Raw genomic sequence first — 13,845 nt, forward strand, 5'->3', positions numbered from 1 at the left:
ATGAGTTTGTAGCTTCTCTGTCACTAAAATGGTCAAAATCAAACACTTCTCTCCCCCCAGCTCTCTCTCTCTTTCTCCAAAGACGTCATTTTCATTTATAAACTACTTTGGCACAGAATCTTTCTCTTACAACCCCCTCCCTTTTATATTTGCATGGCAGGGATCCTCTATTAAATTTGATACAAATGAACCAAACTTTAGGTATTGTCATGTCAGTAACAAGGGTGTTCCTAGGAGGTTGCATAGCCCAGGACAAATCACAGCAAACACGGGCACACACACACCCATACTCAGACACTTTTATAAAGGGAGAATCTGATTAGAATGAACGCCGGGGCCATGACTATGATAAGAGTGCAGCCTAAAGCCTCAAGTGTTTTGGGTAAGTGTATGTAAATGAATGTGTGTATGAGAACACATGTGTGTATCAGGGTATGTGTATGCTTATATGCCTATGTGAGTGCTTGTGTGTATATATGTGTGTGTGTGATTATGCATGTACATATACCTGAGAACAAGTGTGCATGTGTCGATGTGTGTGTGTCCTTGTTCATGCACATGTGGTTGTGCATACGTGTATGTGTGTGCTTGCTTTGCATATATATGCGTGTGCACACCTCTCTATAAATATGCGTGAGTTTTTGTGTGTGCATGTCATGCCTCTATATATGCGTGTGTTTGTGTCCTTAAAATCCTCCACTATGGATGGTGGCCAGCTCTACTCCTGACCCCTTCGCCTCGGTGACCGGGAAGATAGAATTATAAAAACACCTTCAAATCTTCTAAGCAAAAGAGGGAAATACAGCTCCCTTCTCCTCATTGGCTTAAGGACCCTGGAGTCATGAAGCAGTCCCAGCACTGATTCATAGGGTATGGCTATACTTCAGAGCGCTGCATAGAGACACGTAATGGAAAGAGGAAGCAGAGGCTGGAATCACCAAGCCTTGTTCCCAGGGGCTGGGCTACACACCCCTAGAAGAAGGGGCTCCTCACCAGCCTAGCCTTGCCTAAGTAGGGCTGCTTGAATCCAGAAGGGCCTCTTTGCGAGACTCTCACAAAGGCATGACATAGGCTAGTTGCGGCCCCACCCTGTTCATCTCACACTGATGTCCAGAAGGCAGGGCTTACACGATGACCCCGCTCTGCTGAACCCCAGGAGTAGGGCTGACCCTTGCCCTCTGGCAAGCACCTGAGTACACTGGCGTCTACCCGCTGGGGATTTGGTGAGCCTCCCCTGCCCTGGTGCTAACACTAGCCATGCTTGTGCTTATTTTCAAGACTCCAGAGACCCCATACTGGGACACTTCTTGCCAGGTCCAGACGGAGAAAACATCTGCCTGTCCCTCCTTGGGCCTACCGAAACCAAGGAGCCTCTTTCAGGTAAAGGTAAGATGATACATCCCAGGCCAACCTCACTTTTATATGGGAATATTTTACCTGTAGCTTCCAAAACTTCCCAGCAGCAGAGACATCATTAAAAACAGATGCAAGTCAGCCAGTTTCTCCCCTCTCACTGACACAGAGGTGCTTCTGTAGCTCAGACACAATAACCCAATGTTTGCACGACAAGTTTGCTCTTGCTGGAGCATCTGGAGAGAGAAGTTCCTGTGGAATGGCTTGGAGGAGGTCTGATGTGCCATGTTGATGCCTTGATGAGAACGATAAGCCCTTTTGGTAATTGCCCAAACTAAACACTGCCTTTTCTCTTGTTTCCAACCACCCTCCAGAGATGGAGATGGCTAATTGGTAATCCAATCAGGTATCCTTGTTATATGCATCGGTTCACTGCTGCGAATCATCTGGCTTCTGACAGATATCAAGGCAGTTTCCAAAAACCCTTCTGGCACATTACTTTTTTGGAGAAGAGATGCTGGCTCTGAGCAATAGCCATTTTGCAAAGGAAAAAAAAAAAAAGTGAAGTCAGAGGGTGATGAGTATCAACCACCCAGGAACCATCATGATGTGCATGCGTGAGACGTATGCCCAGCAGGCCTCTTGATGAGGGAGATTAAAATCTGTATTCATTCGGTGGGTTATGTCACCACTGGCTTAATAAAAAGAGCACGGATTCAAAGCTAGGAGATTTGAGTAGCCCTGGCTTGTCCTCTGCATCCATCTACGTGTCAGATGACTTTGGGTCAGTCCCTCCCAATGTCCAAGGTTCCTCAACCCATCCAAAATGAGAGGATCAACTCTTCCACCACCGGCAGCAGGGAAGCCTCTTGATGATTGCTACAGTTCACGTGTTGTGTCTATTCCTATGGAAGTAGCTGCCTACTACATGGGTTTCCAGAAACTAGAATGCATTAGGTTCCAAATTCAGTGTTAAAGAACTTCTGCCACCACTTGGTTATCTCATGATATAAATATAAAAATAACTTGGTTCTGACTTGGTGGAAGCAGGATTTGGACAGGTGGAGACCACTGTCAGTGTGACCCTGTTGGGCTAACAACTGGAGAGCACATATGATTCTGTTCACCTGCTGCACATTTGTCTACTCTGTTCCAGGAGAAATAGCCCCCCTTCTGGCAAAGCAACAGTCAGAAGCAGAAAAAGGAAATATCCAGGCTTTAAGTTGGTTGTCACATTGTCAATAGGATGTTTCAGTCATTTTGGTGTTCGCAGCACCTAACACAGTCCCTGACACATACGTAGCAGGATCACAATCGATTTTCAATGAAAAAAATCTTTCAACAATTTCCACAGTAAAGGGAGAAAAAGAGAAATGACACTTCTGATGAATAAATGGAGACTTGCCTGCAATCTTGTGCTACTCCCATGAACAATGTATTTACTCTCAAACCTCAAGGCATTCATTGTAAGCTTGTTGAAGAAGTGAATCCATCAGTCAACCAGTCAGTCAATCAGTCAGTCAGTCAGTCACTGGCCTCTCCCCAGCCTTTCCTCCACATACAATTGGTGGATCTTCGGTCTTGATGGTGACTGGAATGTGCCCTGGAAGTCAAGGCAGAACCTGAAACCGTATCTCCCACAGGGGTCTATAGGCCATATCTAGCCTTCAAAGAGTATCTATGAATGGGAAAGGTTTGTTGTGATTTTCTCTCATTTTGTTTCGTTTCGAGAAGCAGTATACTGAAAAAAATGCCCAACTCTTGCAAAGGATTTGCTCCAATTACACCAAACTCTTTGTAGCTCAGTGTATTCAGATCCATCTCGATCTCCCCACCCTACCCTTTCAGTCTTGTCTCCCATCACACTCGGGCCCACTCTTTTCTCTTCCCTCCAATGGCCCAAACGCTCAGTCTTCCTTCTCTTACCTCCCAGCCCTTGCCCAGTTGCCCACAAATATTGAGAATGGTTTTAAGCTCTAGGCAAGGACTCATCTTTTCTGGGACAGTTTCCTTAATAAATCCACCTCCTCTCATACAGCTGCCTCAGCCCATTCCTCTCTCTCAATCCCACTTTTGTGATCATTGTTTTTATCCGCATCTGTTTTCTGTTTAGTTCCCAAATATTACATGAGCCCTAGAGAGCCTCTTATCTTTATCATATGTCGAAGAAATACTTGTCGATTGACTGAATACCCCAGGTGCCAAAAATGAAAGTTCTCTGGGGATCATAAATGGGTATTTTTTTAATTTAAAAAAGTCTTGAGTAAAGGAGACAATATGATCTGTCTGATCTTTCTGAGACTTTCAGACTCTGTCAACATCTATTTGGAAATAAATTCTTAGGCAATTAGATCATGATATCTTACTTTCAGAGAGCCTAGAGAAATGAATATAAACCTTCAGAAGGAAAAAAAAAAAGATGCGAAGGCTAGAGCTGGAATTTGACCCTCTTGGTCATGTTGGGATATTGCAACACTTAGAAAATTCAAAGGCTTAAAGGAAAATTTCACTTGGAAGGGTATAAGTCAAAGCATGGATATTCCCTTTGCATTGCTTATCCTTGAGTCATACCCTTCACCTATCTTTCCAGTCACAGTGGCCAAAAGAGAAGTTTTCTTTCAGAAGTTTTTTTATTCTGAAGTGTCTTATTGCAGGTGCCTAGGTGGCTCAGTCAGTTGAGTGTCTGACTCTTGATTTTGGCTCAGGTCATGATCTTGGGATCCTGGGATGGAGTCCCATGGGGCTCTGTGCCCAGTGGGGACTCTCCTTCAGGATTGTCTCTCTCCCTCTGCCCCTCCCCTGGCACATGCATGTGCTCTCTCACTCTCTCTCTCTCAAATAAATAAATAAATCTTAAAAAAGGTGTTTTATTGCAAGAAGTTCATGGATGTCTGTTCCAGTGATCCAGGTTGGGACTTCAGGTCTCACACAAATTTAAATTCTTGATCTCTTTCAGAGTTTCCAGTTAGCACTTGTTCTTGTCCTAAATGGATTTTTATCCCACATATGTTCCTTATGTTTTGGTCATTTAATTAGCATCCTTCTTCTTACAACTTCTTCTTGGTATGGTGATTTTAAAATATGTCCACAAATTCTTTGACACTTGTTCCTCCAAAAGGGAGAACCTAATACTCCTTCCCTTGACTATACATAGTGGCTCACTTCTAATAAATGTAGAGTACGACAGAAGTGATTGCGTGTGGCTTTGGAGCCTGGCTCATAAAAGGCACTGTGGCTTCATCCTTGCTCGCTCTCTCTCTCTCTCTCTCTCTCTCTCTCGGATTACTCACTCTGGGGAAAGCCAACCACTATGTCTGTCATGAGGCCACTCAAGCAGCCTTGTGGAGAGGTCCATATGGCAAGGAAGTAACACCTCCTGCCAGCAGCTAGAATTAACTCTCCAGGTTTATGGGTGAGCCATCTCGAGAGGAGATGCTCCAGCCCCAGTGAAATCTTCAGATGACTGCGTCCTGCCTGCCATTGTGACTGCACTTCACGAGAAACTCTGCAGCAGAATCACACACTAAAGCCACTCCCAGATTCCCACAGAAACTGTGTGAGATATAATAAAGGTTTATTGTTCTAAGGTCACTAGATTTGGGGGTAATTAGTTTCGGTAATAGATCATATCCTTCGTGTCACTTCCTGGAGCTCCGCAATTTGGTAAACAGAAAGATGAAGGGTCTAAGAATATCCCAGGTGGTTTCAAAACACTGATTATTTGGAGGCAAACATATACTAAATCATTCACTTTCTCTTTGTTTTCCCCATTTGACATCTGTGATAATGCTGGTGGCAGCAACCATGGGTAAAAGAATATGATTTTCCATGAGTAGTCTTTCTCTTAGCAACAGTTGCCTTAAAGAAGATATTTGGAGATTTAAAGGAGGAAAAGTCCTTTAGACAAAATAGTGTGAAGGATAAAAAGAAAGAACTCCAGCCTAAATGTCCAAAATCTTGAGGTTATTCTCAGCTCTGCCACCTGTGATTTCTGTGATCACGGGCAAGTAATTTCACTGCTGTGGACTTCAGCTTCCTCATACGGGGAAAGAGGAGTTGGAATTAGATCCAATCCTCCCAGCATATGTCCCATAGAACTCCAGTTCTTCACAAGGTTAACAGGCATTACATAAAAAACCAAAAGGTTCTGAGGTCAAACAGGTGTTGAAACCAGTCGGCCAAAGCCAAGCAGATCCCTTACTGCAGGATTTCACAAGGACTCTAATACGCTAATGTGAATTCCTGCTCTTTCAGATGAGGCTATGCCTCATTGCCCAAACTTATTGACCACTTAGTTCTTTATTGTTTTCAGCAAAGCATCATGTGGATCTAAATCTTTTTTGGAACGTACCTTGGAAAATGCTAAACTGATGTTTCTATGGTATCTTCCAGCTCTAATGCTGTGTGTTACTAAATGTGCCCTTTTCCCAAGGAGACTCTTGGTGGGGCAGCTCTGCTGTCTGAATCCTGAACCAGGATTTCAGCCATTCAATAACTCATGACTGTTCTTACATTCATTTTCCAAACATCACTTCTGATTCATAGGGTCCACAATCCATCCATCTCTGAGTGAGAAGCAGAGGAAGGTAAGAAGAAGCCAGTGTGCCCAAAGGCCCTTTTGCCCAATCAGTGTTTGTTAATAACCCATAAGAAATCATGTTGACAGTTTTAGGGATCTTGGGTCAATTGAAAGAAAGGAAAACGTGACTGGATACTTCCTGTATTGCAGAGTCTAGAAGGCTAAAAACACTTTCCAGATAACCTTTGCCATTAGGAGGCTGCATACAAATTTGGGTTCTGCCAAAGAGCCGCACTTGCACGAGACAACAGAGGGCAGAAGCTAGGCAGAGGCTCTGGGCTGCTAACACTGGCAAGCGAGCTCATGAAGACTGAGTGTGTCAAGAGGTGGATGCTCCAGAAACTTTATAAGCACCAGGTTCTGTAGAGTAACTCCGTTCCTTTTTGAAATAGCTGGTGGTTTCCGTTCTCCACTAAGCCCTGACCAACATGCTCTCCTTACAGAAATTATGGGAGATTCCCATGAAGCTCAGCATGGGGCTAATTTGGGTCTGTCACATACACCACAGGGCAGGCTGTGATAGCTGTTCTTGTTCCCGGACTTCATAGAGAAGTAGGGTTCTTTCCCTCACTACAGTGAGGCCAGCAAAGCCCCAGCAGCCCATACCGGAAGGTGTTCAGATAGCCACCAGCAGAGAGCCACTAAAAAACATTAGGGAGCCTCCTTTCCTTTGACAAAAACCTCTCATGATTCCTATAAGCACAAAGACTCCCCTACCTCACATTTGGCTGAAAATGTGTCATCACCGCTTTATGCCTCCCAAAGAAGAAAAATGTCAAAAATAATAGTTCTCTCTGAATCTGCTAGCAATTCTTTGATTTTTAAGAAAAAAATCAGTATGAAGTGTTGAAGAATATTTAGTTCCTCTTTATTTTTTGCATATGATGGCACTTACATTTTTTACAAGGTCTGGGAAACTATGAATTCTACCTCCCTTACGTTTGTTCCATTTCAGAGAGCCTTAGGTTCGAGCGGGAATGCAGGCATTGCCTTCATCATCGTTTAAGCAGAAGTGCTTACCAAATAGACTTGCTGAGGACACTAGTAGAAAAAAGGAATAACAGCAGAGTTGTCTGGTTGAAGTGGGCTTGGTCTGTCTCCCCCCAACTTCACCACACTCCAACTAATTCTTCCCCTCCTAAGATGACTCCTGGGTAGGGGGCCTACACAGAGCCACTGGAGCTATGAGATCACAGTTTGAAAAGTCTCTCATTTTGTAGGTAAGGACACTGAGGCCCAGAGAAGTATGGTGATTTGCTCAAAGTCACACAGCTTCAATGTGGCAAATCTAAGGCTCAAATCCAGATTTTTCTGCCTCAACTTAGGTCAAAGTTCTTCCCACTAAATCATACTTGCCTCTAGTCTTGTCCAAGTTTCCAGGCTTCAAGGACTAACTGAATTCCTACCTTCATTGTAACACCTCAGCCCACACTGATGGCTATTTCTTAGGTTCTACTAATTCTTACTGTTTGGGCCTTTCACCAGGCACTCCTTTACTTCCTTTATTTTTTTTACTTTTTTTTCTTCTTTCCTCTCCAAGATTTGAAATTCCTACGGGTAGATCCCCTTTATCTACTTCTAAATATCCCAGAAAATAGCGTGTGCACTTCTGGAACACAGCCCATAAATAAGGATTGAAACTGTGAGTAGCAGAGACTCTAATTGTTCCCCAACATCCATTCTTTCATTATTCCTTTTATTAGTAGCACCTAAGTTTAGTTGAATATATAGCTGCTGGCCAGAAATTATGTTTCCCAGTCTCTCTTTGCAACCAAACATGGCCATGTGACTAAGTTGTGGCTAATGAAATGTGAATAGAAGTAATGTTGCAACTTTCAGGTCATTTTCTTAAAAGGACACTGCTGCCCTTCCTCTCTACCAAAGGAGGTCCTCTTTCCACTTGAACTTGGCTGAGGTGGTGAAATAGCTTCAACCATGTGGAAGAGAGCAATATTCTATGGGATAATGGAGCCATAAGATATAGGAAACATCAGTGTTCAGACAACTTCACAGAGCAATGCCCCCCTGGTCTGCCCACCTACCTCTCAACTCTTACTCAAAAGAGAAATAAGTGTTTACCTTTCGGAAACTTTTTGTATAGCAGTTGTCATGTTCCTTAACTGAAATAATGCAAATATAATAATATCTCTCATCCTAGTTTACACTTTATAACAATCAAACCAGATTCGGGATGCCTGGGTGGCTCAGCCAATTAAGCATCTGCCTTCAGCTCAGTTCGTGATCCCAGGGTCCTGGGATGGAGCCCCGCAGCAGGCTCCCTGCTCAGCAGGGAACCTGCTTCTCCCTCTGCCTGCCGCTCCCCCTGCTTGTGCTCTCTCTCTCTCTCCCTGACAAATAAAATCTTTAAAAAGAAAAAACAGTCAAACCAGATTATACTTGGGGAGCCTGGGTGGCTCAGTGGGTTGAGCTTCCGACACTTGGTTTTGGCTCAGGTCCTGATCTCAGGGTCACAAGATGGAGCGCCATGTGGCTCTGCGCTCAGAGGGGAGTCTGCCTGAAGACTCTCTCCCTCTGTCCCTCCCCACCCCATACATGCACATTCTCTCTCTCTCTCAAATAAATAAATAAATCTTTAAAAAAAATACAGATTATACTTACAGTACATCTTGTAAAGTATTAAATAAAATTCTGATATAAAATATTATTGCACCTAAAAGAGAAGACCCGTTACGTGTGTGCTTGACTCCTTCAGTAAAATGTACCGAACACCTACAATACGCAAGGGACAGAGAAGGATGTTGATACTGAGAGCGAACACTCTCAGGCACTGTGCCACCTAGGTCATCTCGTTCCATCAGCCCAATAATCCCATGAAGTGAGTATTTTCATTCACATATCATAGGTGAAGAAACTGAAACACAGGAGCCTAACTCCCTTGTGCATGTTGATTTTACTTCATAAGCAGCGAGCTTATTCATTCCCAGCCCCACCTATCCCAGAGCCTGTGCTCTTCTCATCCCACTTCCGAGGCTCAGCACCTGTGGCTACTGCCCTGCAGGGCCTCACAGACCAGGTGAGGACAGACTCACAAGCAATTGACTCCACCACAAAGCAGAATGGAAGGAGTGCTGCATTACAGGCCTAACCAACACGATTCAAGGGTGTTCAAGGAAGAAGCCATTAATTCTAACCTAGGAGACTGGGAAGGATTTTTGCAGAGAAATCCCATTTGCACTGACCTTTAAGAAACTAGTGGATAAACAGAGAAGAGAGAAAGACATGACCAACTGAGGGACCAGCATGCACCAAAACAAAGAGAGACAGAAAAATAGAATATGTGTGGGAGATGATGAGCAGTCCATGTGAATGGACTGTGAGGGGCTTCCCAGGAGGAAATGGGGCTGCAAGTCAGGCCAGGGCCAGACCAGAGAAGGCCTTGTGTTCCAGGAAAAAGCTGAGATGCTGCTTTCTAGGCAACAAGGAATCACAGATGTTTGAGGAGGGATGTCATGTAACCCAGCGCGTGTGCCAGCATGAAGGAACAGGCAAGAGAAAAGGCTGAGCATCCAGGCAACTGCAGAGCCATCCAGGCAACAGCTGATGAGGGCCTGAACAGAAGGCCGTGTGCAGATGTAGGAGATGCTGCCTCACTGTGAGGATGCGACTAGCTCTCTGAATCCCAGCAGCCAGTGACAAGCCTGATAATGGAGTCTCTTTTCAAAACTGGCTACAATTCTCATCTCCAATTTTCCACTCAAATTACTTTTTTCTGTTTTCACTCTCAGTGAAGAGGGTTTCTTTGGGGGCTATGTGTGCGCGCGCGCGCGCGCGCGCGTGTGTGTGTGTGTGTGTGTGTGTGTGTGATGTCTTATATTTAAGAAAAAGCAACAGTTAAGGCACTGGATCCTGTCACCCCCACAGCAGCAGACACAGGGCCACAGCCTTCCCCTGAGAGGCATTCAGTTTCAGCCACCTCCCTCATTTTAAGTCAAACTCCCACTAACACGCATAAGAAATGAATTCCAGTATCGCACACCTCTCAGCGTGTCAGTGTGCGGTGTTCCTGTTGTGTGGCTTCTGTGTCCTTGGGGAAGTGGTGGAGCTTCCTAACAGACAACTGTGGTAAACAGTAAGAGTCCTAAGGAAAACCCTGAGAGCAAATTTCTTGGGAGCTGTAAGGCAAAGGGCAAGGCGGTAAGCAGTGATGGCAAGTGTGTGTACCCTCCTGTACCCTCTTATCCTGACACACATTGAGGTTTCTCTTTCATGATTGTTTTAGCCTCTTTTTCCTTTCCAACCACCAACCACTCAATTCTTTAAGGGAAAATTAACATTCATTATGCAATTTATCTCTCTCCTTTTAATCCTGAGTGTCTGTCTCCAAGGTCCTTACTCAATAATTAATGTTTGTTCTCATTTCCCATTCTCCAGAGCATCTATTCTTGAACCGTAGGGTCAACAATTAACACTAATTATGGCTTTTCCTCTCTCCAGTGTTGGTTCTTAGAATCCCAAGTTGCCCTGCTCAGCCTCAGTTATGTTGTGCATGCGGCTCTGTGTGCACTCTGAGGTAGAAAAACACCAAGGAACAGGCTCTTCCAAGCCCACCACAGTTTAGCAAATCAATAAAAACAAACATTCTTTTTCGGCAACCTCTCTAGTATATTTATTATCCGTAATGAGACAAGGAAGCACAAATACATCCATACATGTATGTATGGAGGAGAGGGCAGTTAGAAGATTTCAAAACCTTTTCCAGGTTGAATTTTCTGTGATTCCCCCTGACTTTTCCCTTCCTATTGCTATCTCCTCAATATCTAACACACCCACCTCACCCCCCCCAACACACACCCCAAATTTCCCATTAAAAAGTGTTCTTCCATCTTAGATCTACTCAGCTGACCTCTTTGCTATCTATTATCACCTCCGCTTCATTGTCTTTCTCTGGCCCATGATGTAAATTCTCCTCATTCATTAAAACAGCATTGTTTTAACTAGTTTTTATTTTGACTGACAAGGACAGCCAGGAGAATAATTCTCACCCAAGGTAACTTTAAGAGATTGAAAAAAAAAAAAAATCGGGGCTGTGCAGAAGCCTGTCTGTCTTCTTGGCAGGAATCAGATGGGCTAGACTCCCTCCTGTCTCCCCTGGTCCAACCCTCATATTTGCGCTACAGCTGCAGGCTGGGACTCCTCACACTTGTCTGTCATCCCCCCATTGCTGCATGCACTGGGGCCCCACAGCACATCTGCTGTTCAAATCTGGGCATCTCCTCACAGCATGTGTCAGGCATTAACTGTTTCATGCTCTTGCTCTGTCAAAGTTCTCCTCTCAGAATTTCAGCATCACAGTCCCTACAGGATTTCACCCTTAAACATCTTAAATAAAAGTATTATTTTCTTCAGTGCTTTTAAAATCCCAGATCAATCTTCTCTCTGTGATAGCATCAACGAATTTTTTTAAAAACCATTCAATTTATTATGAGGCTTCAGCATCAAAGCCTCCACTTGGTTTTCCCTTGTCTTGAGATAAGAAAAATAGCTTTTTTCAAGACTTCTTCACACTCACAGGTAAAACCCTTATTGTTTTTCAGCCTATGAATCTGTCAATTCAAATACCAGCCATGAAAAGGAGCGGTCTAGTATTCAACATCCCCTAAATGGTAAGCTTTTCCTCTAAAAAAGTCACCTCTACTTCTCCTTTATATCATGATTTGCATACACATTATTTCATACAGGGACCTCCAGAAACACAAAATCTCTCCCCAAATAGAGCACTAAGGAGGAAAGAGGATTCACTTCTTGGAGAGTCTGAGAGATGTGGTATCCTCGTGAGTTACTCATGGACAGTCCTGTGTGCTGTGCTCTGAGTGTAAATACCCCGGGAGAAGAGAAGCTGGACCAAGTGCTTGTGCTTCACTAGCCCGGGAAGGAAAATCTGCAGGGATGTCCTGTGGCTTCTGCAGGTCATATGCTGCACAGTTTTCAGCATAATGAGGTGGACACAGCTCCTAGTGCCCAGCTCCGCCTGCACAACCACAAATGAGGAAACTCTCTGGAAAAGCCTCACAGGCATGTATTCTAAACGGAGGACTAAGGCCAGTTCTACATCTTCCACTCTTCCTTTCATACTTCATTCCCCCATGTAGAAAGAAGCAAAAACTAGGAGCGTAGGTTGACTTTGCGGCTCATCCCCTACCTACCCACCACTGCTGCTTCTGCCTCAGGCCCGGGGGAAAGGATGATTATGTAGAGACCTTCTCTCTCTCCTAAAAATAGCCTTTGATTAATAGAGAAATGTGTGTGGTCTTCCTCACTGCTTGTTTTGGGGCAGGCAGCAATGAATCCTGAATGAGGGACCCGCTATCGTGACAGGAAGCAATGCCCCAGATGGAGTGCTGGAGCCAGAGCTCAGGGGAGGGAATTGTTTTTGCCAGAGACTACAAAACCAGAAGGAGAAAAGGCACAATCATACGCTTGCCAATCTCAAAATCTGTAAGCAGAGAAGTACTTGAGAGCCTGGCATTCTGCATCACCCCTCCTGCCATTCTCCTTGGATGGACATCCTGACCATGGTGGGAAGTTTCAGTGTCCGTTCTGTTGATTCTCACTTGGTGGTTGGAACTGGGCCAGAGCAGCTCTTAATAGGAGCCTGCTAGTGAGGGATGGTAATGATGATGGAGATGATAGCTACCACTGTTATCTATCTTTGATATGCCAAACATTGTGCTGAGTGCTTTACATTCATTATTTCACTTCATCCTCACAGCAATGATATGTGATAAATTCTATCATTATCCTCATTTTTCATCTAATACAATGTGGCTCAGAGAGGTTAAGTGACTTGCCCAAGGCTACACAGCTAAATGGAGAAGTTGTGATTTGAACCCCAGAGCCCTTCATTTTTACCACAATACATAGTTAGCAGTGAGGTCAATCTAAACAGGCATATTGTCATCTGACAAAACGGAGACTTTAGGAAGTTCCTGACTTTATGACCTACACAAATAAATGGCTTCTGTTGCATACCCTTTTCTCCCTGCAATTCCCCTTACTTGGCATCAGAAACCCTTTCTGGGTAACACTGAAAATGATTTGTAACTTTTATAGACATGGGGAGAAGGAAAGGAGCCGAAAAAAAGTAGGAACAGTTTGGGAGAAGCTAAACTCTTGAGACAGATTTTCTAGGAAAATAGGTCATTTATAGGGTAGCTCTCCAGACCAAAAACATTCTTCCTAATATGGCCAAAAATGTTGTAATTTCACTTCATTCTAAAACCTTATTAATAGATTCACTTTGAATTCAAAAGTATTCTCTTAAAAGGTTGATACTTCTGACAAGCTAATAGTCATTCACACTTTAGTAAAAAAAAAAAAAAAAAATTACATGACCAGATGGCTGTCCTCTTGCAACCTAGCTGAGAACAGCTGCTCTGAGGGACTAAAAATTCTGACAGGGGTAGAAAGAGAGGTGGGTAATTTGAGGGTAAAGAGAATTGCAAGAATTGAAACATGCCTGACTGGTGGATTGCCCTGGAGGGCTTGGATGAACAGAAGGACTTTAGCTATATGGAGAAGGAAGAAGAAGAAAAGTACAGAAAGGGAAATGGTAGAGTGCCAAAGACAAACTTTTAGAATTGCCCAAGGGCAAGCTGAAAAGGAAAAGGAAAGAAACTTTTATTCTTATCTGTACTCCTAGTAACTGAAGACCTTAGGCGAATGCAAATCTCTTTCTTATTTCCAAGCTTTTGAACATACTGTTGCCTCTGCCAGAGTACAATTCCCCATCTCCTCCTAATCTTGTCATTTTTAAAAATTGTGGTAAAATATATATAACATAAAATTTGCAACTTAACTATTTTTAAGTGTACCATCAATACTGTTAAGTAGATTCACATTGTCGTGCAACCAATCTCCTGAACTCTTTTCTTGCAAAACTGAAATGCTATACC

The 13,845-nt window shown here is 43.7% G+C and overlaps 1 protein-coding gene and 1 long non-coding RNA gene across 3 annotated transcripts in view; one reads left to right on the plus strand and one right to left on the minus strand.

Moving 5' to 3' along the window:
• KIAA2012 (KIAA2012 ortholog) overlaps positions 1–13,845 on the plus strand; it is a 102,746-nt gene that overhangs the window by 32,735 nt on the left and 56,166 nt on the right. The window contains exons 11-12 of the mRNA XM_057304074.1: positions 1,279–1,386; positions 11,488–11,556. Of these exons, the coding sequence (XP_057160057.1) occupies positions 1,279–1,386; positions 11,488–11,556 (177 nt within the window). The remainder of the gene's footprint in view (positions 1–1,278; positions 1,387–11,487; positions 11,557–13,845) is intronic.
• The window catches only part of LOC130542035 (uncharacterized), a 51,279-nt gene that overhangs the window by 29,837 nt on the left and 7,597 nt on the right, over positions 1–13,845 (minus strand). The gene's annotated exons all lie outside the window — the stretch shown is intronic.

This window comes from Ursus arctos, unplaced genomic scaffold (genome assembly GCF_023065955.2).
Source record: "Ursus arctos isolate Adak ecotype North America unplaced genomic scaffold, UrsArc2.0 scaffold_1, whole genome shotgun sequence".
NCBI lineage: Eukaryota > Metazoa > Chordata > Mammalia > Carnivora > Ursidae > Ursus > Ursus arctos.